The sequence below is a fragment of the Chiloscyllium plagiosum genome, chromosome 4 (assembly GCF_004010195.1).
Source record: "Chiloscyllium plagiosum isolate BGI_BamShark_2017 chromosome 4, ASM401019v2, whole genome shotgun sequence".
In the NCBI taxonomy this organism is placed as follows: domain Eukaryota; kingdom Metazoa; phylum Chordata; class Chondrichthyes; order Orectolobiformes; family Hemiscylliidae; genus Chiloscyllium; species Chiloscyllium plagiosum.
In genome coordinates this window covers 65,521,443-65,547,962 of record NC_057713.1, presented here as the reverse complement: position 1 = coordinate 65,547,962, position 26,520 = coordinate 65,521,443, and the positions used below count along the sequence as shown (strand labels likewise).

The 26,520-nt window shown below is 40.9% G+C and overlaps 1 protein-coding gene across 2 annotated transcripts in view; it reads left to right on the top strand.

Moving 5' to 3' along the window:
- atp6v1h (ATPase H+ transporting V1 subunit H) overlaps window positions 1-26,051 on the top strand; it is a 179,224-nt gene extending 153,173 nt beyond the window's left edge. For both annotated transcript variants that reach the window (XM_043688329.1, XM_043688327.1), the window contains 4 exons: window positions 2,352-2,477; window positions 5,757-5,858; window positions 10,347-10,460; window positions 25,595-26,051. In XM_043688329.1, coding sequence (XP_043544264.1) covers window positions 2,352-2,477; window positions 5,757-5,858; window positions 10,347-10,460; window positions 25,595-25,655 — 403 coding nt within the window. In that variant the 3' untranslated portion in view covers window positions 25,656-26,051. The remainder of the gene's footprint in view (window positions 1-2,351; window positions 2,478-5,756; window positions 5,859-10,346; window positions 10,461-25,594) is intronic.
- The last annotated feature ends 469 nt before the right edge of the window (window positions 26,052-26,520 follow it).

Below are 26,520 nucleotides of genomic sequence, written 5' to 3'. Positions count from 1 at the left end.
GTGAGAGGGGTGGACAGGTTGAGGCGGTCAATGTCGCGGCAGCAGTTGGCTATGAAGAGATCGAGGGCAGGTAAGAGGCCAGCACGGGGTGTCCAGGTGGATGGGGTGTGTTGGAGCCGGGAGAAGGGGTCATCAGAGGGTGGGCGGGAGTCCTGGTTGAAGAAGTAGGCACGGAGGCGAAGGCGGCGGAAGAAATGCTCGATGTCTCGACGCGTGTTGAATTCATTAATCTGGGAGTGTAGGGGGAAGAAGGTGAGGCCTCTGCTGAGGACTGATCTTTCATCCTCAGGGGGAGGTCTGGAGGGAGGGGGGAAAAAACGGCAGGGCTGGGGGCTAGGACCGGGCGCGGGGATCGGCGTGAGGGCGTAGATCGGTGCGGGGGTGGCGACACGTGCAGTGTGGTCATTGTGCAGGTGAGTGACGTCACTGGAGGAGGAAGTAGATGCGGCGACGGCAACTCGGGGCGGAAGTGGCTGTGGCGACGGCAGAAACAGTGTTGTTCCCGATCGTTGTGGACCCCACGGAGGCCGCGAATCTGTTGGCGATGGTCTTCCTGGCGATCGTGGAGGCGGTTGGCTGGGCGGCGATCGCGGAGGCTGCATGGTCGGTGGGGGCGGAAGAGACGTCATGGTTCGTGGCAGCGGTTGCATTCTTCTTTGCTCCTGTCATGTGCCTTCATTTCAATTACAGATGGTGCCTCCTTCCATGCCAAAATAAAGAAATAGCTGTTCAACTTTGCATACATGAAATCTAACCTAAAGCTGTGCCAGTTCTCATAGACTTTTTAAAAGTGAATTAAATTGAATTTATTGTCGCATGTACCGAGGCACAGTGAAAAGTTTTGTCTTGCAAGCAATATAGGCAGATCACATAATTAAGTAGCATAGATAAGTAAATAATAGGTAAATAGCGGCAAAAACACAGATGCAGGCCAATGTTAAGAGTTTGAGTGTCCATTCGGTATTCTAACAACAATAGGGTAGAAACTGTTACGAAACCGACTGGTGCGTGTGTTCAGGCTTCTGAACCTTCTCCCCGATGGTAGAGGTTGTAGAAAAACATATACGAGGGTGGGTAAATCTCTGAAAATGCTGGCGGTCTTTCCTTGACAGCGGGCCTAGTAGATGGATTCTATAGATGGGAGGTTGGCCTTTTGACTTTTCCGGGCCAGTTCACCACTCTCTGTAACCGTCTCCAATCTTGAATGGTACAGTTGCTGTACCAGGTAGTGATAAATCTAGACAGAATACTCTCAATGGCGCACCTATAAAAGTTGGCAAGGGTATTCTCCATCATGCCAAATTTCCTCAGCTGCCAGGGGAAGAGGAGATGTTGGGCCTTTGTGACCAGTGCATCCACATGAAGAGTCTAAGAAAGCTTGTTGTGGATGAACACTTCCAGGAGCTTGACACTCTCTGCACTTGTTTCACTTCTGTGCTGTTAACGTGTAGGGGGGGCATAAGTAACATATTCCTGATGAGGGTGTTTTGCCCGAAACGTCGATTTTACTGCTCCTCAGATGCTGCCTGAACTGCTGTGCTTTTCCAGCACCACTCTAATCTAGACATAAGTAACATTCTGCTGAAAGTCAATAATGAGCTCCTTTGGTTTTGCCAGCATTTCACTACTGCAAAGACACATGATCTAGTGATATTATCCAGATATCCAGGTAATGTTCTGGGGAGCAGAATTAAATCTTACCATGTCAGATGATGAATTCGATAAAATCTGGAATTAAGTCTAATGACCATGAAATTGTTGTCAATTGCCATGAAAGTCCACTGGCTCACTAATGTAATTTAAGGGGGAATTTAAGGGATATCCTTACTTGGCTTGGTCCCTGTGTGACTCCAGACATTCAGCAATGTTATTGACTCTTCACTGTAATTAGGAGTAGGCAATAAATACTGGCTTAACAATGTCTGCGTAACTTGAATTTTTTATTTTTGAAAAATATTTTGAAGTTAGATTGGAATTCTGGAAAGTGGTGTAGTTTGGAAGTTGACAACACCTACAGAGAGGAGAGGAAAGTTGGATATTGGTGGTAGTTTGTAAAAAGCTGATTTTTTTTTTAAGGAGAGGGTGAGAGAACCAGTTGATGGAAATAATTGGTAGCTGAAGGGAGAATGCTGTGCATACCAGGAAGGGAAGTTGATAGATAAAGTGGAAAAAAAAAGTCTGAGAATGTGGAAATTATCAGAATCTTTGAATGATATTGTATTTAAAGGGAGTTTGAAATGTATAAGAGAGGAGGACATATTGGTAAAGTCCTGTGAGGAAGGAAAAGGAATGTCATTATTAAGCATAAATATTGATGTGTGCTAATTGTGCTTTGATTTTTTTCTTTCCAGTTCTTTTGATGAATACAGTTCAGAACTGAAGTCGGGGCGCTTGGAATGGAGTCCTGTCCATAAATCAGAAAAATTCTGGCGTGAAAATGCTGCAAGATTGAATGAAAAGAACTATGAACTGCTGAAGTGAGTTTCATTCAACTTTTATTTCTTTCAGATAAATTGGCATAAATGGCAAGATAGTTATAGGTATTAGAAACTTAGTTACTGCCTACCTACCTTTCACATTTGTTTGCAGAATTTGGGTAACCCAGTGATATTTAATGGTATTTATAGTGGATTTTTGTCATTTAGTTTACATTTTATTATTCAAATAAATCAAATTTTACTTGTCTTTGTTATTAAGGACCCTAGACTAGAAATGTTTTGGTGCATTGAGTAAAGCAGATGATCATTTAGTCCTCTAAGAAGGTTTACAAAATGTTACACAACAGCTGCCTTCCCTTGCTGGATTACCATAGCTAATGTTATTTCTCACATCAGTACCAAATTATTAATGCTAGAATTTTACCTCAATACTTTGACACTTTGTTGTATAAATCCATGATAACTACAGCATTTTAAGAATCAGCAGGAAAGGGAGATGAGCCTATGGCATAGTTGGGAACACTGGACTGGCAGATCATAACAATTACAGAAACATAGCCCAGAAATGGACAGTATTAATGTTCCAGCGTGTAGATGTTATTGGAAGCATAGAAAGGAAGTGGGGGGGGGGTGTGGAAATAGAGGTGGGAGAGTTGTTTTTGGTTAAAGATAACAGTACTTAAGATATTCCTGGGAGATCATCTGGTGAAGTGGTATGGATAGACCTGAGAAGCAAGGAAAGTGTGATCACATTGGTATCGTGTTAGAGATACCTGCCCTCCATTAGTCAGCAGGAAATTTTAAAAGCAAATATGACAGATATCTAAAAATAATGTTGTAGTGGTAGTGGATTTTAACTTTGCAAACATAGTCTGGGGCTGCCGTATTGTTAAGGGCTTGGATGGGGAGGAATTTGTGTGTACAATAAAATTTTCTTAGTGTGTGAATGCACCTACTGGAAAAGAAACAATATTTCCTGTTGGGGAATAAGGCATGTGACTGAGGTGTCAGTGGGGAGCACTTTGGGGCAAGTCATCATAATTCTGTTTTAAAATAGTTATGGAAAAGGATAAAACTGATCAAAAAGTTCAAGTTCTAAATTGGAGGAAGGCCATTTTTGATCGTATTAGACAGGAACTTCCAAAAGTTAATTGGGGGAGGCTATTCACAGATAAGGGGACTGTTGGGAAGGGATTCTATAAAGTACACTAAGGGCAAAAGTGTAACTAGGGAGAGAATAAGGCCCCTTTTAAAGATCAACATGCTCATCCACGTGTGAAACTATGCGATGGATGTGATACTAAACTAATATTTTCTGTTAGTATTTACTGTGGAGAAAGATATGGAAGCTAGGGAACTTGGTGAAATAAATGGTGACACCTTGAAAAGAGTTCATATTACAATAAAGGAAGTGCTGAAGGTCTTAAAATGCACAAAAGTAGATAAATCCCCAGGACCTCATCCAGTATTTAGAGTCATGGAAACAGAAGCTTTGGTCCACCCGTCCATGCCGACCAAATATCCCAACTCAATCTAGTCCCACCTGCCAGCACCCGGCCCATATCCCCCCAAACCCTTCCTATTCATATACCCATCCAAATGCCTCTTAAATGTTGCAATTGTACCAGCCTCCACCACATCCTCTGGCAGCTCATTCCATACACGTACTACCCTCTGCGTGAAAAAGTTCCCCTTGGGTCTCTTTTATATCTTTTCCCTCTCTCTCTAAACCTATGCCCTCTAGTTCTGGACTCCCCGACCCCAGGGAAAAGACTTTGTCTAATTATCCTATCCATAATTTTGTAAACCTTCTCAGAACCTGTGGAAAGCTAGGGAAGAGATTGCTGGACACCTTGCAGAGATGTTAGTATTGTCAGTAACCATTGGGGAGGTGCTGGAAGATTGGAGGTTGGCTAATGTGGAGCCACTATTTAAGAAATGCTGCAAGGAAAAGCTGGGGAACTATCGACTGGTGAGCTTTAAGTCAATGTTGGGAAAGTTGTTGGAGGGGATTCTGAAGGACATGAGTTTACATGCATTTAGGAAGGCAAGGTCCGATGGTCAATATAGCTTTGTGTGGGAATTCGTTAGTGTCTCACTAACTTGATTTGAGTTTCTTTGAAGAAGTAACAAAGAGGTTTGAAGGCAGAGATCTATGTGATCTAAATGGCCTTCACCAAGTTTCCATATAGTATACTGGTTAGCAAAATTAGATCACGTGCAATACAGGGAGAGCTAGACATTGGATACAGAACTGGCTCAAAGGTAGGAGACAGGGTGGTGGTGGTGGAGGTTTGTTTTTCAGATTGGAGGCCTGTGACCAGCTATTGCCACAAGGATCAGTACTGGGTCCACTGCTTTTTATCATTCATATAAATGATTTGGATGTGTATATAGGAGGTTTGGTTAATAAGTTTGTAGATGACCCCAAAATTGGAAGTGAAGCAAGTTACCTCCTAGTATAACAGGATCTTGATCAGGTAGGCTGAACAATGGCAGATGGGGTTTAATTTAAATAAATTAGGTACTGCGTTTTGGAAAGACAAATCAAGCCAGGGTTCGTACAGGGAGTGTTGCAGAACAGAGAGACCTTGGAGTGCAGGTTCATAATTCTTTGAAAGTGGAGTTGGAAGTAGACAGGATAGTGAAGGTGGTGTTTGGTATGCTTGCCTTTATTGGTCAGAGTATTGAGTACAGAAATTGGGAGGTAATGTAGCTGTACAGGACATTGGTTAGGCCACTTTTGGAATACTATGTGCAATTCCGGTCTCCCTGCCATAGGCAGGTATGTTGTGAAACTTGAAAGAGTTCAGAAAAGATTGACAAGGATGTTGCCAGGGCTGAAGATATTGAGCTGTAGGGAGAGGCTGAGTGGGCTGGGGCTATTTTCCCTGGAGTGTCAGAGGGGTGATCTTTTGTAGGGGTTTGTGGAATCATGAAGGGCATGGATAGGGCAACCAGCCAAAGTCTTTTACTCAGGGTAGGAAAGTCCAAAGCTAGAGGGTATAGGTTTAAGGTGAGAGGGAAAAGATTTTAAAGGAATCTAAGGAGCAACTTCATGCAAAGGGTGGTGGAATTTTGGAATGAACTGCCAGAGGAAGTGGTGGTAAGATTACAACATTTAAAAGGCATCTGGATGGGTATATGAACAGGAAGAGTTTTGAAGGAGATGGGCCAAATGCTGGCAAATGGGACTAGATTCATTTTGGAAACATGGCATGGATGATTTGTACTGAAGGATCTATTTCCATGCTGTACAGCTCTGACACTAAATATATGCTGATTTCATTAGATTGTATTTTAACTTCTCTTGCAAAGGATTCTGACTAGGCTTTTGGAAGTCTCTGATGACCCTCAGGTGTTGGCAGTTGCTGCACATGATATTGGTGAATATGTGCGCCACTACCCTCGGGGAAAACGGTAAGTTTGCACAGTAAATATAGTCAACATAATTACATAGCATGCTTTCTGAATATTTAATGTGAAAGTGTAAAAATTGCTTATTTAGAAATTGTCATGACTACTGGTCGGAACCCTTAAATAGTTGTGGAAATTTTGGCTTGTAGTTCCAAGATGTATCTGATGCCATTTTTAAAAAGAAAACCTCCTAAGAAAATAGTTTTGATGTAAATTCTGGTTATCTGGAGAGTTACTGGCCTTTTTGACTATGCAAGTGCTGAACAAATGTCTCTTTAAGGTGCAATCTGGTAACCACCTTTACCTATATAACATGCACTTCTGGAAAGCCATGATAATCCTTAAAGCACTTAGTCAAGTAAAATTGTTTTCATCATTAGGGTCTAAAATGTGGCTATGAAAATAGATGTGGGAAGAATGCTGAGTTAGCGTTTCGAGTCCAATGACGTCCTCTTCAGAACTACTTAGCAACCACGAAAAAGTGTTGCTTCCACAAAAGCCAAAGTGTTTTTTGGTGGGGAAGGTGTTGAAGGGGAGAATTTATTAGATTTGTGGACCACCTTGCAGTTCTGATGAGTCATTGGTCTCCCTGTTAACTCTGCTTTCTCCCTACAGATGCTATCAGACCTGTTGAGTTTCTCTCGAAATTTCTGTTTTAATTTCAGGTCACCATCTATTTTAGTTTAAGATAATAAATGCATTTGCTGTGACTTTCCAAAATTCCTGAGATTCTGCAAAGATCCCAATAGATTCAAATATATTAGCAGTATTCAAGAAAGAGGGAAGCAGAAAGCTGGAAACTCTGATCACCTGATGTTTGTCATAGGAAAAATGCTAAAATCCATTCATAAAGAGGTAGTCGCAGAACATTGCCTAATTATATCAGATTTTCTTTTTCCAGAGTCAGTGTGGATTTGTGAAATGAAAATAAGTTATGAACTTAATTTTTTGCAGTCAATAGAGGGAAGCCATAGAAATGATGTAATTGTATAAACAATTGGGTCAATGGGCTGAATAGTGGCAGATGGCGTTTAATTTGGATAAATGTGTGGTGTTCATTTTGCTAAAGCAAACCAGAGTAGGACTTATACAGTTAATGGTAAGACCCTGGGGAGTGTAGGAAAAGCAAACAAAGACAAAGTTTATACAATTCAGAGTAGAACCTAGAGTAGTGTTAGAATGGAGACCCAGGGGTTCAGGTACATAATTCTTTGAAGTTTGCATCACATAAGGCATTTAACATGCTTGCCTTCATTGCTCAAACCTTTGAATATAGGAACTGGGATGTTATGCTGAAGGTGTACAGGACATTGAGGCCTGTTCTGGGGTACTGCGTCCAGTTCTAGTTGTCCTGTTATAGGAATGATATTATAAAGTCAGAGAGGGCTCGAGATTTATTAGGATGTTGTCTGGCATAGAAGATTTGAGTTACAATGACTGGGACTTTCATTGGAGTGTAGGAGGTTGAGAGGTGACCTTAGAGGTTTGTAAAATAATGAGGGTATTGATCAGGTGAATGGCAGGTGTCTTCCTCTAGGGTGGGGGATTTCAAGACAAAGGGGGCACATTAAGGTGAGTGGAAAGAGATTTTTTTAAAATGTGGTAATTTTGTGCTTTGTACGTGGAATGAATTTCCAGAGGAAGTGGTGATTATGGGTACAGTTACAATGTTGTAAAAAGCTTAAATAATTACATAAATAGGAGGTTTGGTGGGATATGGGCCAAGTGCAGGCAGGTAGGACTAGTTTAGTTTGGAATTATGGTTGGCATGGACTGGCTGTACTGAAGGGTCTGTTTCTGTGCTGTATCCCTCTGACTCAAAAAGTACTTGACGCGATGCCGTGATGAAATACACAAAGTAAGCACGTATGGAGCAGTGTTATCTTGAGGCATATTGGCCTGTGTAAAGGAGCGGTTAGCTAACAGAGATTAGAATAAATATAAATGGTTTATTTTGGGTTGGCAAGCTTTTTAAAGTAGTGGACTGCCACAGAATCATTATTCTTGAGTATTTACAATCTAGATCACTGACTTAGATGAAGGCACCAAATGTATGTTAATTAATGTTGTGGTTCTGTTCGCCGAGTTGGGAATTTGTGTTGCAGACGTTTCGTCCCCTGTCTAGGTGACATCCTCAGTGCTTGGGAGCCTCCTGTGAAGTGCTTCTGTGATCTTTCCTCTGGCATTTATAGTGGTTTGTTAATTAACTTTGCTGATGAGACACAGGTAGCAAAGTAACTTGTCAAGATGACAAAAAGAATCTATTATGGGACAGAAATGTTAAATAAGTGGGCAAAAAAATTGGTTAGTGGAATATAATGTGGGAAAATGTGAAGTTATCCACAGAGTAGAAAAGCAGAATACGATTTGAATGGAAAGAGATTGCAGAAATTGGTGGTACAGAGGGATCTGGATGTCCTGGTACATTAAGCAGAAAAGGTTATAGAACATAGTACAGGCCCTTTGGGTCAAGATGTTGTGCCGAACATTTATCTTAATCTAAGATCAACCTAAACTACATACCCCTCAATTTACTGCCATCCATGTGCTTGTCTAGCAGTTGCTTAAATGGCCCGAATGTCTCTGACTCTACTACCTCTGCTGGCAGTGCATTCCACGCACCCATCACTCTGTGTGAAGAGCCCATCTCTGACATCTCCCCTGTATCTTCCTCCAATCACCTTAAAATTATGACCCCTTGTGACAGCCATTTCTGCCCTGTGGAAAAGTCTCTGGCTGTCTACACTAAGCCAGTCATTACCTTGTACACCTCTATCAAGTCACCTCTCTTCCTTCTGTCCAGTGTGAAAAGCCCTAGCTCACACAACCTCTCTTATGATAAGCCCTCCAATCCAGACATCATCCTGGTAAATCTCCTCTGCACCTCTAAAGCATCTGCATTCTTCCTATAATGAGGTGACCGGAACTGGACACAATATTCCAAGTGTGGTCGAACCAGGGTTTTATAGAGCTGCAGCAAAATGTCGCAGTTCTTAAACTCATTTATCTCCCATGTTAATGAAAGCCAAAACACCATTCGCCTTAACAACCCTATCAACTTGGGTGGCAATTTTGAGGGATGTGGACCCCTAGATCCTGCTGTTCCTCCACACTGCCAAGAATCCTGTGTTTAGCCCTGTATTCAGCATTCAAATTTGATCTTCCAAAATAAATCCCTTCCAGGTTGAATTCCATCTGCCACTTCCCAGCCCAGCTGTGCATCCTGTCAATGTCTTGTTTCAGCCTACAACAGCCCTCAACACTATCTACAACACCACCGACCTTTGTGTCATTGGCAAACTTACTTACCCACCTTTCCACTTCTTCCTCCAAATAATTTATAACAACTACAAAGAGCAGAGGCCCAAGAATAGATCCCTGTGGTACATCACTGGTCACTGACCTCCAGTCTGAATACTTTCCACCCACGACCACTCACTGTCTTCTTTCAGCCAGCCGATTCTGTATTCAGACAGGCAAATTTCCCTGTATCCCTTAATTCCTAACTTTCTGAATGACCCTACCATTGGGAACCTTTATCAAATGCTTTACTGAAATAAATATACACCACATCCACTATTCGACCTTCATTAACTTGTCTCGTCACATCCTCAAAGAATTCAATAAGGCTTGTGAGGCATGACCTGCCCCTCAAAGCCATGCTGACTATCTTTATTCAAACTGATTTTTCCACATGTTCAAAAATCCTGTCTCTCAGAATCCTTTCCAGTACCTTGCTTACTGGAAGATGTTAGACTGACTGGTCTGTAGTACCCTGGGATTTCCCTATTTCCTTTCTTGCACAGAGGAATAACATTCGCCTCCCTCCATTTGTAGGTACAGGAAGTAGTTGGAAAGGTAAATGGAATATTGTTTATTGCATGGAGAATCTAGTTCAAAACCATCCTGTAGGAATCCAGGATCCTAGTTAGACCACATCTAGAATAGTGTATACAGTTTGGGCCTCATTACTTGAAGGATATAATTGTGTAGAAGTTGATTAATTATGCAAGTGGGCAATTGCATTAGAAACAGTTCTAAGGTAGCTTGATTCCTGAGATGAAATGTTCATCTTTGCCTGATTAAGATAACTAAGTTGGATTTATTCTTCTAAACATTGGGCATAAAAGCTGATCTTTTTGATATATATGAGATAAAGATGGAGATGAGATTTTTTGGCTGTGGTCTTGTCTTACACAGAAAGCAGTTGAGGACAGTGTCCCTTTATTCAGAAGGCTAAGGTGAAATATTTAATCAGCGAATTGAAGGTAATTGATGGCTTTGGGAGTTTGCAGAAAGGCAAGTATAGTTAAGGGCTAAATCAGATCATCCATGATATAATGGAATGGCAGGCCAGACTTGATGGGGCAAGTGGCAAGCTCATACTCACAATCGTGTTGTTGTGTATTCAAACTATTAAATTGTTTGAAGAAATAAATGAATGTTTTAAAATATTTCTGAAAATCTACTAATCATTATAACTGGTTTCAGTGTAATTGAACAGCTTGGAGGCAAGCAACTTGTCATGAACCATATGCATCATGAAGATCAGCAAGTCCGCTACAATGCACTTTTGGCAGTTCAAAAACTGATGGTGCACAATTGGTATGTATTATTTAGAGTAATAAATTTGGAACTGTCTTTTAAGTCATATTATTTCCAGTGGAAAATACCATCATATTTTCTCATAATTGTAACAGTGTTAAGGCAGTTTCTACTAAAAAATTCAAAAATGAATTGAAAAGCAAAATGCAGATTTACTGGACATGTAATATAAAAACAAAACACTCAACAGGTTAGGCAGAATCTGTGGAGAGATAAACTGTTCATGTATGAGGTCTGTGTTTCACCAGAACTGGGGGGAAAACAAATTGTTGAAATACGTTTTGAGCTAGGGGTGGGTAGACCAGAACAAAAAGAAAACTTATGAAAGGGTTAAAGTCTGGAGCAATTGGCAGGAAAGGTAGTCTTCCAGGATCAAACAAAATGGTGAAGGGACAAAAGAAAGCAGAAGTAAAAGGCATTCCTAGAGAAACCTGCTCCCATGCTGACATCTCATTCCTCTGTCTACTGCACTGTTCCAATGAACTGTGAGCTTGAGGAGCATTGTCTTTTAAGTAGGTATTTTAAAGCTGACTTAGTTAAACTGTCTTAAAGTTTTATTTCAGACCATAATCACTCATGGATATTGAAAGTAGAATAGGTTGACCTCTCTCTCCCTTCCTTTCTTAAAATCCATTTTCTGACAGTTACAGAATGAGCTCTTCAGACCGGATTTCAGATTCAGATGGGGAAAAGGTCCTGATATTTGAAACTTTAGATTAGATTAGATTCCCTACAGTGTGGAAACAGGCCCTTCGGCCCAACAAGTTCACACCGACCCTCCGAAGAGTAACCCATCCAGACCCATTTTCCTCAGACTAATGCACCTAGCACTATGGGTAATTTACCATGGCCAATTCGCCTAACCTGCACATCTTTGAACTGTGGGAGGAAACCGGAGCACCCGGAGGAACCCCATGCAGACACTGGGAGAATGTGCAAACTCCACACAGACAGTCACCCAAGGCTGAGAATCGAACCTGGAACCCTGGTGCTGTAAGGCAGCAGTGCAATCCACTAGAGCCACTGTGCTGTCCACTTGATCAGAATTTCAAGCTACTCAGTGGAAATATGGTTTTGCTTTAAGTATTGTCTCTTGGTGACAGCTTGCTTTTCCTTGCGAGTTTCTCAAACAACCTCCACCCAGGTCTGTGAACAGCACCTCAGTCCAGAAGCTTCTGCTAGGCAACAACAGAACAGAACCTAGTGTTTTTCCAACAATTGAGGGCCATAAAATTTACTGCTTTCAAATGCTCCATTAACTCTTCTTCCAAAATTTTCCGGTGAACAGCTGCTAATAGACAGTTCTCTTTTATATTTTGACTTTTGATTTACAAAAAATCATGTAATAAATTTTCTTCAACCCAGCAATGTCTAAACCGTTCTACATTCTAATGTTTTGTAATCCATAAATGTATTTGCAACTTCCATGGAGATCAATGCCAGAACCACTGCTGCTTATAATTTCTCATTGATGGTTTAGGCTTTAGAATCAAAAACGTTATTTTTAAATTTGCAGATGATTCCAAATTAGGTGTTGGAATAGCAAATGCTGAGAAGGACTAACAAATTAGCATTTTAATAAACTTGCAGAACAGGGAAATAATTGGCAATTCAGATGTAACTGTACATTTGATAGGAGGAATAAGGATGTCACTTACTGGAATTGAAAATTTGAATTTGAGTGCGTAGGTAGGGTAGAAGAACAAAGATTTGAGTATAGAAACGCAATCACTAAATTGTACCACAGATTAAGTAGTGCATTTTAAAAGTAGTGTTCTAAGGTTTTTAAAAAGGAGAGAATGGAAAAACAGGATTGTTAACTGATCTTTAATTGAACATTGGCCTTATTTAGTTCATTCATAGGATGAGGGCCTCACTAGCTAGGCCAGCATTTATTGCCCATCTCTATTTGCTCAGAAGGCAGTTGAATCCACCACATTGCTGTGGGTTGGAGTCACAAGTAGATCAGGCAGTTAAGTATGGTAAATTTCTTCCCTAAAAGACATCACTGAACCAGATCAGTTTTTCAAACAATCGACAGTGGTTTTATGGCCTTAATTCCAGACTTCAATTCAAATTTCGCTAATAGCCATGATAGGATTTGAACCCAGGTTGGCAGAGCATTTCCTGGGTCTCTGGATTAACAGTCCAATAATAATACCACCAGGCTGTCACCTCCCCAAAATTTTCCACTATATTTTAGAGAACTATGTGCACTGTTGGTTAGATTATTTTAAAAATAAATGAAGTATGGATTGTGCAAATAAAGTACATGAATGGTAGGGAAAATGAGTGTATACATGTCATGGAATTATAAACAGGCTGGGTCTTTTTTCTCTTAGGATAAAGAATAAAGAGGGGTGGTCAAATGAAATTCTTTTCGTAGTTTTTTAATAGAGTAGTTATAAAGATGATGTTTCTACTTGTGGAGAAGAGCATAACCATAATCCTGTCAAAATTCCAATAAGGAATTCGGAAGAAATCTTATTTACTCCGAATTTTGTGAATATGGAAGTTGCTACCACGTTGTGATTGAAGCTTTGAAGGGGACTTACATGTGAGGAAGAGAGATTAGAGTTGCCACTAAATTTAAATTAGAAAAGGTGGGAGAGCCTTGAGTGGACCGTCAACTTTGCAATGGATGGCTTAGGCCAAATGGTCTGTTTATAAAATTCATGTGCTTGTTCACTTGTAACCATTTATGATGGCAATTGGATGGTGTTTTCCATCTGTAATTGCACTCATGACTCCAGAATTTGTTGCAAGTTAAAATGCTTTAAAGTCTTAAATGCACAGTTTTAGAGCACAAGCCAAAGTTAAGCTGGTCTATATTTGTTCATAATTGCTTGTTTCCAATTCATACAGATGTTTCTAACAATTAAATACAACTAGACTTTATGTTAAAAATTGGAGTGCTGTATGACCCAGTACTTGGCTGTCACGTTTTCTTTGGAAGGTTGGGCACCTTGAGCCTGCACATGCTGATCTTATTTGCCATTCCTGTTGAGCAGTATTCTTAAAAATTGCCAAAGCTTATCTTGTCCTGTGTCACTTAAATCTTCAAGAGAACTATGGCAATCTGGCATCTGCCAGTCTTAAAAAAAAAACTCATCAGAAGTACAGGGATTAACCTTTGTAGAAATGTAATTTGTTTTTGGGACATATAGATGCTGTTCCTTAGCGATTGTCTTCCTAATTATAATAAATACACAAGAACCCTACCGCCTCTGTTAGTTTTGATATGGAAGTGCCAGTGTTGGGCTGGGGTGGGCAAAGTTTATAAAAAAAATCTCTCAATGCCAGGTTATAGTCCAACAGGTTTATTTGGAAGCACTAGCTTTCAGAGCTGCTCCTTCATCAGTTAGCTGTGGAGCAGGATCATAGAATTTATAGCAAAGGATTAGTGTCATGCAACTGAAATGATATACTGAACAAACCTAGATTGCTGCTAAGTCTTTCACCTTTTAGAATGGGTTTTAGGTTTCGATTCATTAATATTTAAATCCCAGAATAACTATTCAATCACGTTCTCGATAACTTAAGGTTGGCCTTAAGTTAATCTCGAATGTGACTTGAAAGAAGTGTTATGATCCTGCTCCACAGCTAACTAATGAAGGAGCAGTGCTATGAAAGCTAGTGCTTCCAAATAAACCTGTTGGAGTATAACCTGGTGTTGTGCAATTTTTAACGCTGTTACCTTTGACAAAGCTTGGTAATTCCCACCTACTATTAATATCATTTGTCTGATTTCCTTTGACTAACTTCTGCAACCTCCCCTTCCTCCCCCACAATTTATATTTGATTTCAATCTACAGTCTATCCTCCAATTACTAAGAACAAAGAATGCTGACACATTTTGTCCTTCCACACTAATCATGTCTTCATTTCCAGGATCCATGAACTTCTGTTCTCTTCCTGTTAATGTATTTGTCCAAGTATTTCTTGAATATTTCTGGTATTGTCTGCTTCCACCATCACCTCTGATAGCACATTCCAGGCACTCACTAGCCTTTGTGGAAGAATGTGCCTCACGCACCTCTTAAGCTCCCCACACCCCTGTACCCTGCCACACCTTGAACCTGTGTCCCTCTAGTAATTCACCCCTCCACTCTTGGGGGGCTATACTTTTCACTCTATCAATGCTATTCTCAAACTTTTAAACTTGTATCAAGTCACCCCTCAACCTCCTGTGTTCATGAAAACAACCCAGTCTATCCAACGTTTTCTTCATAACTAAAAGCACCCATACCAGGCAACATCCTGGTAAACCTTTTCTGCACCTTCTCCAAAGCATCTGGATAGTGTGGTGACCAGAACTGTATGCAATATTCAAGATATGGCCTAACTAAAGTTCTGTAAAGCTGCAGCATGACTTGTCTATCATAGGCCTTTTTTTTTACACTACATTATCTCCTTGCACTGCCAACTTAGTGATCTGTGGACCTACGCACCCAGATCCTTCTGCAGATCAATACTCCTAAGGGTTCTGCCATTCACTGTATAATTTCCAACTGTACTTGACCTTCCAAAATGCATCACATCATTTGTCCAGATTAAACTCCATCTGCCATTTTTCTGCCCTTGCCTCCAATTGACCTAATCCTGCTGTATCCTCTGATTATCCTCCTCCCAACACCACCTAACCTTTTGTATCATCTGCAAATTTACTCATTAGACAAGCTGTTTTCCTCCAAATCATTTATATAGATTGTGAATAGCAGAGGTCCCAGCACTAATTCCTGTGGAACTAGTCAACCTTCCAATCCAAAAAGTATCCTTCTACTGCTACCCTCTGTCTTCATGACTAAGCCTGTTCTGTATCGATCTAGCCAGCTCACTAATTTTGCTTTACAAAATGTGACAGTTAGAAGTTGCCTTGATAACATAATAACAATTTTATCAGGCTTCAGGAAGTGTTGTTTCCATTATCCAAGAAGTAATAGTAGACATTTTCTGTCTATAGATCTCATCACTAAGTGTCATCACTAAGGATTTAAATCTTTAGCTACCTTAATATAATTTGAAGTGGCTTATGTAAAAGAGTATGGTAACGATGGATGAAAGATGATTGTCCAGAATAACGTGTCTTACAATCAAAAACATCTGCATAAATTTTGTAGTACATGGTTATGCCAGACCTTGTAAAAGTTTTACTATTGATCCTAAGATGGAACTGAACAGTGTGAATATGCATTGCAGTCTAAACTTCCCTTTACACCACCTCACCCAAGATTTTGCTTTAGAAGGACTTTCATCAGGCATTCTGATGAAGGGCTTTTGCTCGAAACTTAGATTTTTTTTTTCCCTGCTCCTCGAATGTTGCCTGACCTGCTGCGCTTTTCTAGCACTACTCTAATCTTGACTCCGATTTCCGGCATCTGCAGTACCCACTTCGACCCAGTTTGCTTTTAGAAGTCCCATTTGGGTTCTAAAACTATTGCAACTGATTTGTCCGCCACATCTATTTTGCAGAATCTTTGTTGAACCTACCTGCTTTAAGGTAACAACATAGCTTGGAAAGATGCAAATCTGCATCTAAAACTCAAGGATGAGAGTATAGCCCATTTGTCCAGTAGGAATAAAGGTGATGCTATCAGCATCAATTCTATTCAAGATCAACTTTTATTCACTGCATACACTCAGTTAGTTATTGAGGTTGGAGACAAGGAGTTTTCCTACAATTCAAGTTTTAACTGTTTCACATTGAACAAGTGTGCAACACTGTATAATATTTGTAATTCTCCTGTGCCTTGGCACCATTCCTTTGACTGAAGTAATTTGAAAGATTATGGCAATGTTTCTTCAAATTCAGTTTTTCCTTTTACTGTCCTCAGATGCATCCCGTTGAGTTGTGCTGATTTATCAACTTTAAGCACAACTTCCCTTTTCTAATATATTCACATTTGGCCCATCTAAAACCTTAACTGCCACCTATTTCATGGTCACTTTTGCAGCATCTTCCTTTGTAAGGATGGATCCAAAGTACTCAGTATCTCAATTGTATCCACTTGTCCATATGCAAAACCCCCATTTAGTCTCCTTTCTTACTACCATTTTACTGTTTATGTACCAGTAGAAAATCTTTAGTTTCCCTGTTTTAGTTACAAATCTCTTCTCATACTCTGCTTTTTTTTTTAACTTCCCTTTGTGGGGTGGCATGGTGGCTCAGTGGTTAGCACTGCTACCTCACAGCATAGTGTTCGTTTCCAGCCTTAGGCAACTGTCTATGTGTGTGAAGTTTGCACATTGTCTCCATTTCTGCATGGGTTTCCCCCCATAGTCCAGAGATGTGCAGGTTAGGTGAATTGGCCATGCTAAATTGCCCATAGTGTTCAGGGATGCGTCGGCTAGGTGCGTTAGGAGAACTGTAAAGCCTTAAGTCAGGGAATGGGTCTGGGTGGGATATTGTTTGGAGGGTTGGTGTGGACTTGTTGGACCGAATGGCCTGTTTCCACACTGTAGGGATTCTGTCTGTGATTTATCCCATGTGCAAATTGACATAAGATAAACGACATTAGTTGTTCTTGCATCACATGTAAGGGAAGTAGAGAATTCCAAACTAGTGAGGCAAGAAGCCAAATTTGTGAAGATATAATTCAGTTAGAGGAGGCAAAGATAATTAATGGAAATGAAATAAATGAAAATGAGGGATAAAGAGAATAATGAGGCGATAAATAGATAAGGCTACATATTAAGGTTCCAGTAATAAAAAGATAAACTAAGATGTCTGTTTCTGAATGCAAGTAACATTTGAAACAGACAAATTGAAGGTAAATGGAAGTAATTGTGAACATTCTGATGGCCAAGACAGCGACATGGCTTCAGGATGGCAGGAGTGGGACCTAAATCTTGAATACAAGACATGAAAACAGGAACTACAAGGAGGGGAAGAACGGCTTTGTTAGTTGATGACAATTTCCGATAACTAGGGCGAGGAAACACACTTTTTGGTAGAGATGAGAAATGATAAAGACGTGAAGTCACTTGTGGCAGTGGTGTGCAAGTCTCTTAATAGTAACCACTAAACTACTACGTATGTAGTCTCAGTTTGTTAATTGTTCTAGGAAATCTATAAAATGTGAAATGTTTTAAAAGTCATATTTTCCTTTTTGGTTTTTTTCATATTTTTATCCAGTGTCTTTCCCTTCCCCCTCTATATCTAATTGGACATTAACTTCACATGTTCAATAACTTTTCCCTTCCATTCTTCCACCATGTTTGTTATACTGTCCTATTCACCAAGGTTCCAGCTATTCCATTGCCTTTCATGTGGTGTCATTAATTCGCATTCCAACAGTTGTGTGAGAAATATTGTTAAAATGAACTTGTATGAATAAATATAACTAATGGAATGTGCTTCAGCCAATCATAATGTTAATCAAATGTTTTTTAAAATAAAAACGTTATGAATCTTATCTGTGTCTCAAATGGTTGCACGTGAATGGTAGTGAATCAAGTTGTAATTTTGAGTTGAAGATGTTCAATCATGCATCACATGAAAAGTAATTGCCCAGTATTTTTTGTCATCAGACTGAACAAGTTTATCTATCATTTGAATTCTCTCCTTTTTGATGTGCAATTATAAATTTAAGCTTTCCAAAATGTCAACAGAAAATAATTCAGCTACGACATCTAGAATTTCCACTAAATCTACTTTATAGGAAGAGTTAAAACTATAACGTGATTGCAGTTCTATATTATATTTCATTATCTAAGTTAGAGATGAAAAGGGTTCCTTTTCAAAAAATATTACCGGAACTAGAATCTTGTTATGGAGTTACTTAAGTGATTTTTCACTTGATAGTAGATGCAAGTTTTATGGTTGAAAATTTTCAATTGTTTAAAAATTTTTCACTTAAAGCATATAGTTATCATCATCACTTGTGTTAATTAAGTACAACCCTGTATATACGTTGTGAAATCAACTTTAATAATTAATTACTTGGAAAAGTAGGTTGGGCAGGATACAAGGAGTTTGCAAAGGGGGATTGAGGCCAAGTGGGTAAAAATAAGCAGATGAAATATAATGTGGGAATGTGTGTGGCTATCCACTTGGCAAGAAAATAGCAAAGTTGGACAGTGGAATTAGAATTAGACATAAGTTGTCTGTGCAGTGATAGTGTCAAGTGTGTGGTGCTGGAAAAGCACAGCAGGTCAGGCAGCATCAGTAGAGCAGGCAAATCGACATTTCGGGCATTAGCCCTTCATCAGGAATGGCCTGATTCTCCTACTCCTTGGATGCTGCCCGACCTGTGCTTTTCCAGCGCCACACTCTTGACTCTGATCTCCAGCATCTGCAGTACTCACTCTCTCCGAGTTGATTTCAACCCAACTGTGAAACCTCTTCCAAGAATGCCTACCTTGAAGTTCTCTTTCTCCCTCTCCAAGCATCTCAGTAAGTCTCTCTCACTGCACCTTCCACATCATCCTCTCTGGCCTGAAGCTGTTCAGCCACCATCCTGAAGCAGACTCGCTACCACAGCCACATCCCCTACCTCAGCACCTGCCAGTGGAACCGACTGATTCCGCATGGGACTCCAGACCACATTCAGGCCAACACAATTTGGACCTGACAAAAGAGAAACCAGTACATAGTACAAATCTGAAACCATCAGAAATGGTTCTCCTTCCAGATGCTCCACTCCATGCTCGCAGCCATGTGCTGCCAACTAACCTCTCTACAGTCAGCCCTGTTTCAGCTCAGGGCGACACTCTCCCAGACCCTCAGAAGAATTCATATGCTCAACAAACACTTTTTCTTCACCATATTGGACATAGAAGAACCTAAGTTAAACAAGCTTTCATGTACTGACCTCAATACTCCTGTTTCCTCGACCATTCCATAACCACCTCCTGGCCTCGAACTGCTCGGACACCGTTAGCCATGCAGCCACTCCAATCACAACCGCCTCAACGAATTATGACTTCACTTCTGCCCCTGCTACCCCACAGACTGCAGCCACTGCTGACCACATCGCCTCCGCGATCGCCAGGAAGACAACCGCCACAGGATCCGTGACCATCACAAGTGCCACCGCTGCTGGCACTGATGCAATACCTGCCCTGCACGTCACTTCCTTCACCACCGCCACCACTTCGCCCAGAGACGTCACTCACCGGAACTCTGCTGGTGACCCTGACGTTACGAGTTACATCACTTCAGGAACTGCTCGGACACCGTTAGCCATGCAGCCACTCCAATCACAACCGCCTCAACGAATTATGACTTCATTTCTGCCCCTGCTACCCCACAGACCGCAGCCACTGCTGACCACATCGCCTCCGCGATCGCCGGGAAGACAACCACCACAGGATCCGTGACCATCACAAGTGCCACCACTGCCGGCACTGATGCGATACCTGCCCTGCACGTCACTTCCTTCACCACCGCCACCACTTCCCCCAGAGACGTCACTCACCGGAACTCTGCTGGTGACCCTGATGTTACGAGTTACATCACTTCAGCCCCTGCGGTTACTGCCGTTGGCCCCATGTGCACCTCCAGGGTGTGCACCACTTCCGTTGGTAACATCACTCTTGACCCCATAACCACACCCACTCCAGTGGCAGTCTCCGTCCCCATTCCCAACTCCAGCCCTACCCTGGATTCTAGCTCCCAGCCCTGCTGTGTTTTTATTATTCCCCTAGACCTCCCCCTCAATGAGGATGAACAATGAGCAAAGGCCTCACATTCATCCCTCTACACTCCCGGATTTATGAGTTTGACACACGTTGCAACGTTGATCATTTCTTCCTCCGTGTCTGAGCCCACTATTTCCAATCAAGACTCCTGCCCGTCCACCCACCAAGGACCCCTTCTCCTGCCTCCAACATACCCCATCCACTTGGACACCCCATGTTGGCCTGTTACCTGCCCTTGACCTCTTCAATTCTAACTGCAGCCAAACTGTAGTCTGCATTAACCCTTCCACCCCGCTCACCCACTCCAACTTCCCACCCTCGCAACATTCAGCCCTCCACTCGCTCTACTCCAACCCCAACATCACCATCAAACCCGCAAACAGGGGAGGGGGGCCAGGCGCTGTGGTAGTTTGGCACACCGACCTCCACCGCTAAAGCAAGGCACCAACTGGCAGACGCATCCTCCTATTGCCCCTAACCACGACGTCAGCAAGCCATCCTATCCACAGCATCCAATCTCAGTCCGAGAACCCTGCACCACCCGATTCTACCTCCTACCGAAGATTCACAAACCTGACTTTCCCCGATTGACCTATTGTTTCAACCTGCTCCTGTTCCGCTGATCTCATTTCTGCATACCTTGACACCGTTGTGTCCCCCTTAGTCTGGGAACTCCCCAGCAGATTCCTGATGAAGGGCTTATGCCCAAAGTGTTGATTTCTCTTCCTCCTCGAATGCAGCACGACCTGTGCTTTTCCAGCACCACACTCTTGACTCTGATCGCCAACATCTGCCGTGCTCACTTTCTCCTGCATAGTGAAGAGTGTAGAGCATAGCTGTAAACTCCAAAATAATAAAGATGGCTTGGTGGAGTGGGCAGGAAAATGGCAAATGGAGTTCAACTCTTATATGAAGATGTATTTAGGAAGATCACAGTAGTGTGTTGCAGGTATCAGTGCTGGGCCCACTGCTTTTGTCATTTATGTAAATATTTTGGATGTGAATATAAGAAGTATGGTTAGTAAACTTGCAGGTGACACCAAAATTACTGATGATGTGGGTAGTAAAGAAGATTACCTCAGTACCATGGAGCCTTGATCAGATGGGCCAAGGGATGGCAAGAGGCGTTTAATCTAGATAAATGGGAGATCCTACGTTTTGGTAGGACAAATCAGAGCAGGACTTATGCACTTAATGGTGTGGTCCTGGGGAGTGTTGCTGAACAAAGAGACCTTTAAGTACAGATTCGTAGTTCCAGATAGATAGGGTAGTGAAGAGGGCATTTGGTATGCTTGCCTTCATTGGTCAGTGCATTGGGTATAGGAGCTGGGCAGTAATATTGCAGCTGTACAGGGCATTGGTCAGGCCACTTTGTGGATACTGCATTCAATTCCGGTCTCCTTGTTGAAGGAAAAATGTGCAACTTGAAAGGGTTCAGAAAAGATTTACAACAATGTTGCCAGGATTGGAGGGTTTGAGCTATAACAAGAGGCTGAAATAGGCTGTGCCTATTTTCCTAGAGTGTTGGAGGCTTTATTGAGGTTTATGAACTCAGGAGGGTGAATAACCAATGTCTTTGCCTTTTCCTCCAGTGTGGGAGAGTCCAAGGCTGGAGGGCAAAAGTTTGAGGGGAAAGATTTAAAAGGGATCTCGGGCAACCTTTTCACAGAGTGGTGTGTGTATGGAATGAACCATTAGAGGAAGTGGAGGAGGCTGGTACAATTACAACATTTAAAAGGCATCTGGATAGATATATGAATGGGAAGGGTACAAAGGGTTCTGAAAGGTGGCAGTACAGCTAGATAAGGTTGTAAAGAACGCATGTGGAATGCTGTATTCCATCTATGGAGGTATAGAATGTAAAGTTAGGGATATAATGAAGCTGGTGAGGCCACAATGGGAGTATTGTGTGCACTCAACATTACAGGAAGGACTTAATTGATCTGGAAGGAGTGCAGAGAACATTTACTAGAATGTTTCCAGGACTGGAAATTTGTAGCTCTGAGGATACATTTGAGAGGTTGGGGTTGTTATCCTTGAAACAGAGAAGATGGGGGGGTTTACATAGAGATGTACAGCATGGAAACAGACCCTTCGGTCTATGCTTACCAGATATCCCAACCCAATCTAGTCCCACCTGCCAGCACCTGGCCCATATCCCTTCAAACCCTTCCTATCCATATACCCATCCAAATACCTTTTAAATGTTGCAATTGTACCAGTCTCTGCCACTTCCTCTGGCAGCTCATTCCATACATGTACCACCCTCTGTGTGAAAAAGTTGCCCCTTAGGTCTCTCTTATATCTTTCCCCCCTCACCCTAAACCTATGCCCTCTCGTTCTGGACTCCCTGACCCCAGGGAAGTGACTTTGTCTATTTATCCTATCCATGCCCCTCATAATTTTGTAAACCTCTAGAAGGTCACCCCTCCGCCTCCAACCCTCCAAGGAAAACAGCCCCAGCCTGTTGAGCCTTTCCCTGTGGCTCAAATCCTCCAACCCTGGCAACATCCTTGAAAATCTTTTCTGAATCCTTTCAAATTCACAACATTTTTCCGATAGGAAGGAGACCAGAATTGCATGCAATATTCCAACAGTGGCCTAAGCAATGTCCTGTACAGCCGCAACATGACCTCCCAATTCATGAACTCAATACTCTGACCAATAAAGGAAAGCATAACAAACGCCCGCTTTCACTATCCTATCTACCTGTGACTCCACTTTTAATGTTTGAATTATGCAAAATTGTGAGGCATAGAGAGTCGATAGGAGAAACCTATATCTGTTGACAGAATTCAAAAACTAGGCATCATAGATTCCAGCCAGGTGTCAGAATGATCAGAGTGAATGCAGGGAAGATTATTTTTATGCAGACGGTGATGGTGGTCTGGAATTAAATGTCTGAGTTGGTGGAAGCTGAGACCTATCTCTTGTTTGGATTAGCACCTTAGCTGCTGTAAACTACAGGGCTATAGGCAGTGTGGAGGGCGATGGGATTCGAAAGAACATAACTGTCATTGGGTCAGTGCAGACAAGATGGGCTGAATGGCCCCTTTTTCTGCTATATCATTTCTATAGTTCTATTGTTTGACTGACATGGACATGATGAGCAAAAGGGATTATTTGTGTCATTAAAAAATTGACTTTCTGGTTAAACATTTATTAGACTACAGCAATCTGCAGTAGAGGGAGATCTATGTGAACTTGTAAATGAATCACATTTAGCATACAGAAAAAGCAAGTGACTGAAAAGAAAAATGAAATGTTATTTATTGCAAGAATGGGAGCATTGCAACAGTTGTACTGGAACTTAGACTGCCTCTGAATTATTATACTCCGTTTTGGTCTCCTTAATTATCAAAATATCTAACTGCATTTCGATGCAGTACTGAGAAGCTTTCCTTGAATGTTTCTTGGAGTTGAGGGATTATTTAATAATTGCCAAATTCAAACTTGCACCACTTGATGAAGTGGTATAAATAGGCAAAGCCTTTTCCTTGTGGTGGGGGAGTCCCAAACGAGAGGGCATAGGTTTAGGGAGAGAGGGGGGGAAGATTTGAGACCTAAGAGGCAACTTCTTTTCACGCAGAGTTTGGTACATGTATGGAATGAGCTGCCAGAGAAAGTGGTGGAGGCTAGTACAATTACTAATTCTAAAAGGCATCTGCATGGTTTTAGGAATAGAAAGGGTTTAGAGGGATATGGGTCAAATCTGGCAAATGGGACTAGATTAGGATATCTGGTAAGAACAAGTTGGGCCAAAGGGTCAACTTCCATGTTTTACATCTGATTCTGTTGATTTTAACAATCTTTGTAAGGTGAAACCCATAAAAGGAGAATGGCCCTGGAAACCCTGGTCAATAAATTACATCTTTTCTATTTAGAGCACAGAGGTGTAATATCTGTGTCAAAGGGATGAAAAAAGTTGTGAACTGACCCCTCCTAATTGTTGTCATGAATCCATTGTTAATTGATATGATTGTCCATCTAGGAAATTCCATGTCACTGGTCATGAATTGTGTGGGTTCTTGCATGGCTGACAAGCCTGATTTCTTGGGCTGTTTCCTCCTGAGATCTAGTACTCAATGACAGGTTTTTAATCTGACTGTGCCTTAGACTGTTGCCAATGTTAAAAATCTTACATCAATAGAAGATTTATACCACCTTTTGAACTGGATCAAAACATACTTTGGCTTGCTAGTAAATAACACCATTGTGGATATACTTGTGTTAAATTCTGACAAACTTGAAGTATTTCAAATTGTAAACAAAAGCAAATTTTATAGCTTAACAGATTGTTATAAGATCTAATCAAGAATAGGCATTTGATCCATTGATCTGTGCTATGATGCAACGTGATCATTGTTGGTCTGATTCAGGCTTAATTCCATTTACTTGCTTTCCTTCCATAACCCTCAACTCCCTTGTAGTTGAAAATTGTGTATCGTGTTCATGAAGAGAATTCCACAGACCAATAACCCTTAATGCAGGCTTAAATGGAAGATTCCCAATTTTTAAAAATGTTTCTTCTAGATATAGACTTCATCACAAGGGGAAGTACTGGCCACTCATCTATTTCTATTTCAAGAAAATCTCCTCATTCTTCTAAACAATGGGTGTAAGCACAACCTGTTCAACATTTTCTCAAAATAATCCCTCAGTTCTAGGAAACATTTGAGCAAAGCTTCTCTCCTGCTTCTAATGCAATTAGTTTGATAATTAAGAAGACAGAAACTGTATACCATAATCCTTTCCTGTCCACGTTTTTGAAAAATAAAGAAAATTGAGTGAAAAATTGAATTGATTACTCTGCTGAAATAGCTGCCACATATGCAGATGGGGCAGTGACATAGTTTTGCCATCTACATCAGGATGTGTTTATCCATGTGTAGATACTGTGAACAATCTGTTAAACTGTCAGTATACTGTGGTTTTAATTGAAACCGTATTATGGAAAAATGATACATTACTGACACTTGCTTTCAATTCAAGACTAATTGAAATTTAATTTTTGGAATTCAATTTTTCCACCTGCTGTTGTGGCAGGATTTGAATACATTAACTTGAGACTCTGAATTATTTGCCCAGTGGCATTACCACATTCTCCCTTGAATGTCTAAGACTCTTGTTTCGTTGCAGCTTTGAGAAAGTGGAATTGATGATAACATTAAATTATTGAATTTTCTTAGACTTGCTACATTTCGTTTGTGTTTTACAAGCATTTTCGTGTTATGGTGACATTGAAATTAAGGACTTATGAATGCTGTATGATTACTAGTGAAGAAGTACTGCTGCATTTCCGAGCTTTGGCTTCTTCAATATTGGGTTGCATTTTTTTTTCTTTCTTTCTGTCTGACTGCCACATTAGTAAGAATTAATTTTTTTTTGTTTAAATGTGTAACATCTTATATGGAAGCAAAGTGCCTTGCATTTCACTGAAACATTCTGTTTTTAAGTAACAAGCATGATAACCCTGACTTTATCATTTTCAGGGAGTACCTGGGGAAACAGTTGCAGTCAGAACAACCACCAACTGTAACCACCAGAAGCTGAATTCTCTGAAATCACTGTCGACACAATTGCATAGACTTATGGATTTGTTTTTGAAGCATAAAGGATGTGTTTTCTGAATATATTGAACTGAGCATATAATGTCTTGATGGATAATTGTTTTTCATAAATCCACATGCAGCATTTCTTTATGGTCTGTATTTAGCAAGATTGAATGTACATTGATTAAGCAGCTTACTGTATTGGACATAAAAGTATGTATGTGGCGAATAACCTGTAAGGTCAGTTGTCTGAATGAGTTGTTGATTATTTGTGCTCATCAAGTTTAATTTCTCAGTCAAGTAGACTTATCTGCTGTGTATTGTTTGATGCTGTCATCTTGATTAACATGTCAATGTAGTGATAAATATTAATAAAACAACTTGCTGTTTGCCTGAATTGTTAGATTTAACCAAATTATTTACATCAGAACCGATGTTTAGAACACACATTACTAGTTGATCCACTCTTGTGCTGGCAGTATGAGGCTTTTTAAAAAAAAACGCAATTTAGTGAATGGGTCCAATTTTATTTTAATAAACTGAAGAGTCAAATTAATTCCTATTTAGAACGGAGTATACAACTTGATTGTGAAACCATTTGGCAGAAAAGAAAACACATTGGAAACATGTAGCAAGTAGATTGAGGATCACATCGTGTAACATACAGGAACTCCATCCAAACAATTAAATTCCTATGAGGAAGTAGATTGGAATTGTATGGCAGGAGCATGCAGAAATCCCAACATGGTTGAATCAACACATTGACAGAAGTTGAAATTTCTTTGGGACAGTTACACAGCTTCTGGAATCCTCTGGAAAAAGTCTCCAGTTTGACTCTGAAATCTGATTCTCACTCAATTAAGCTT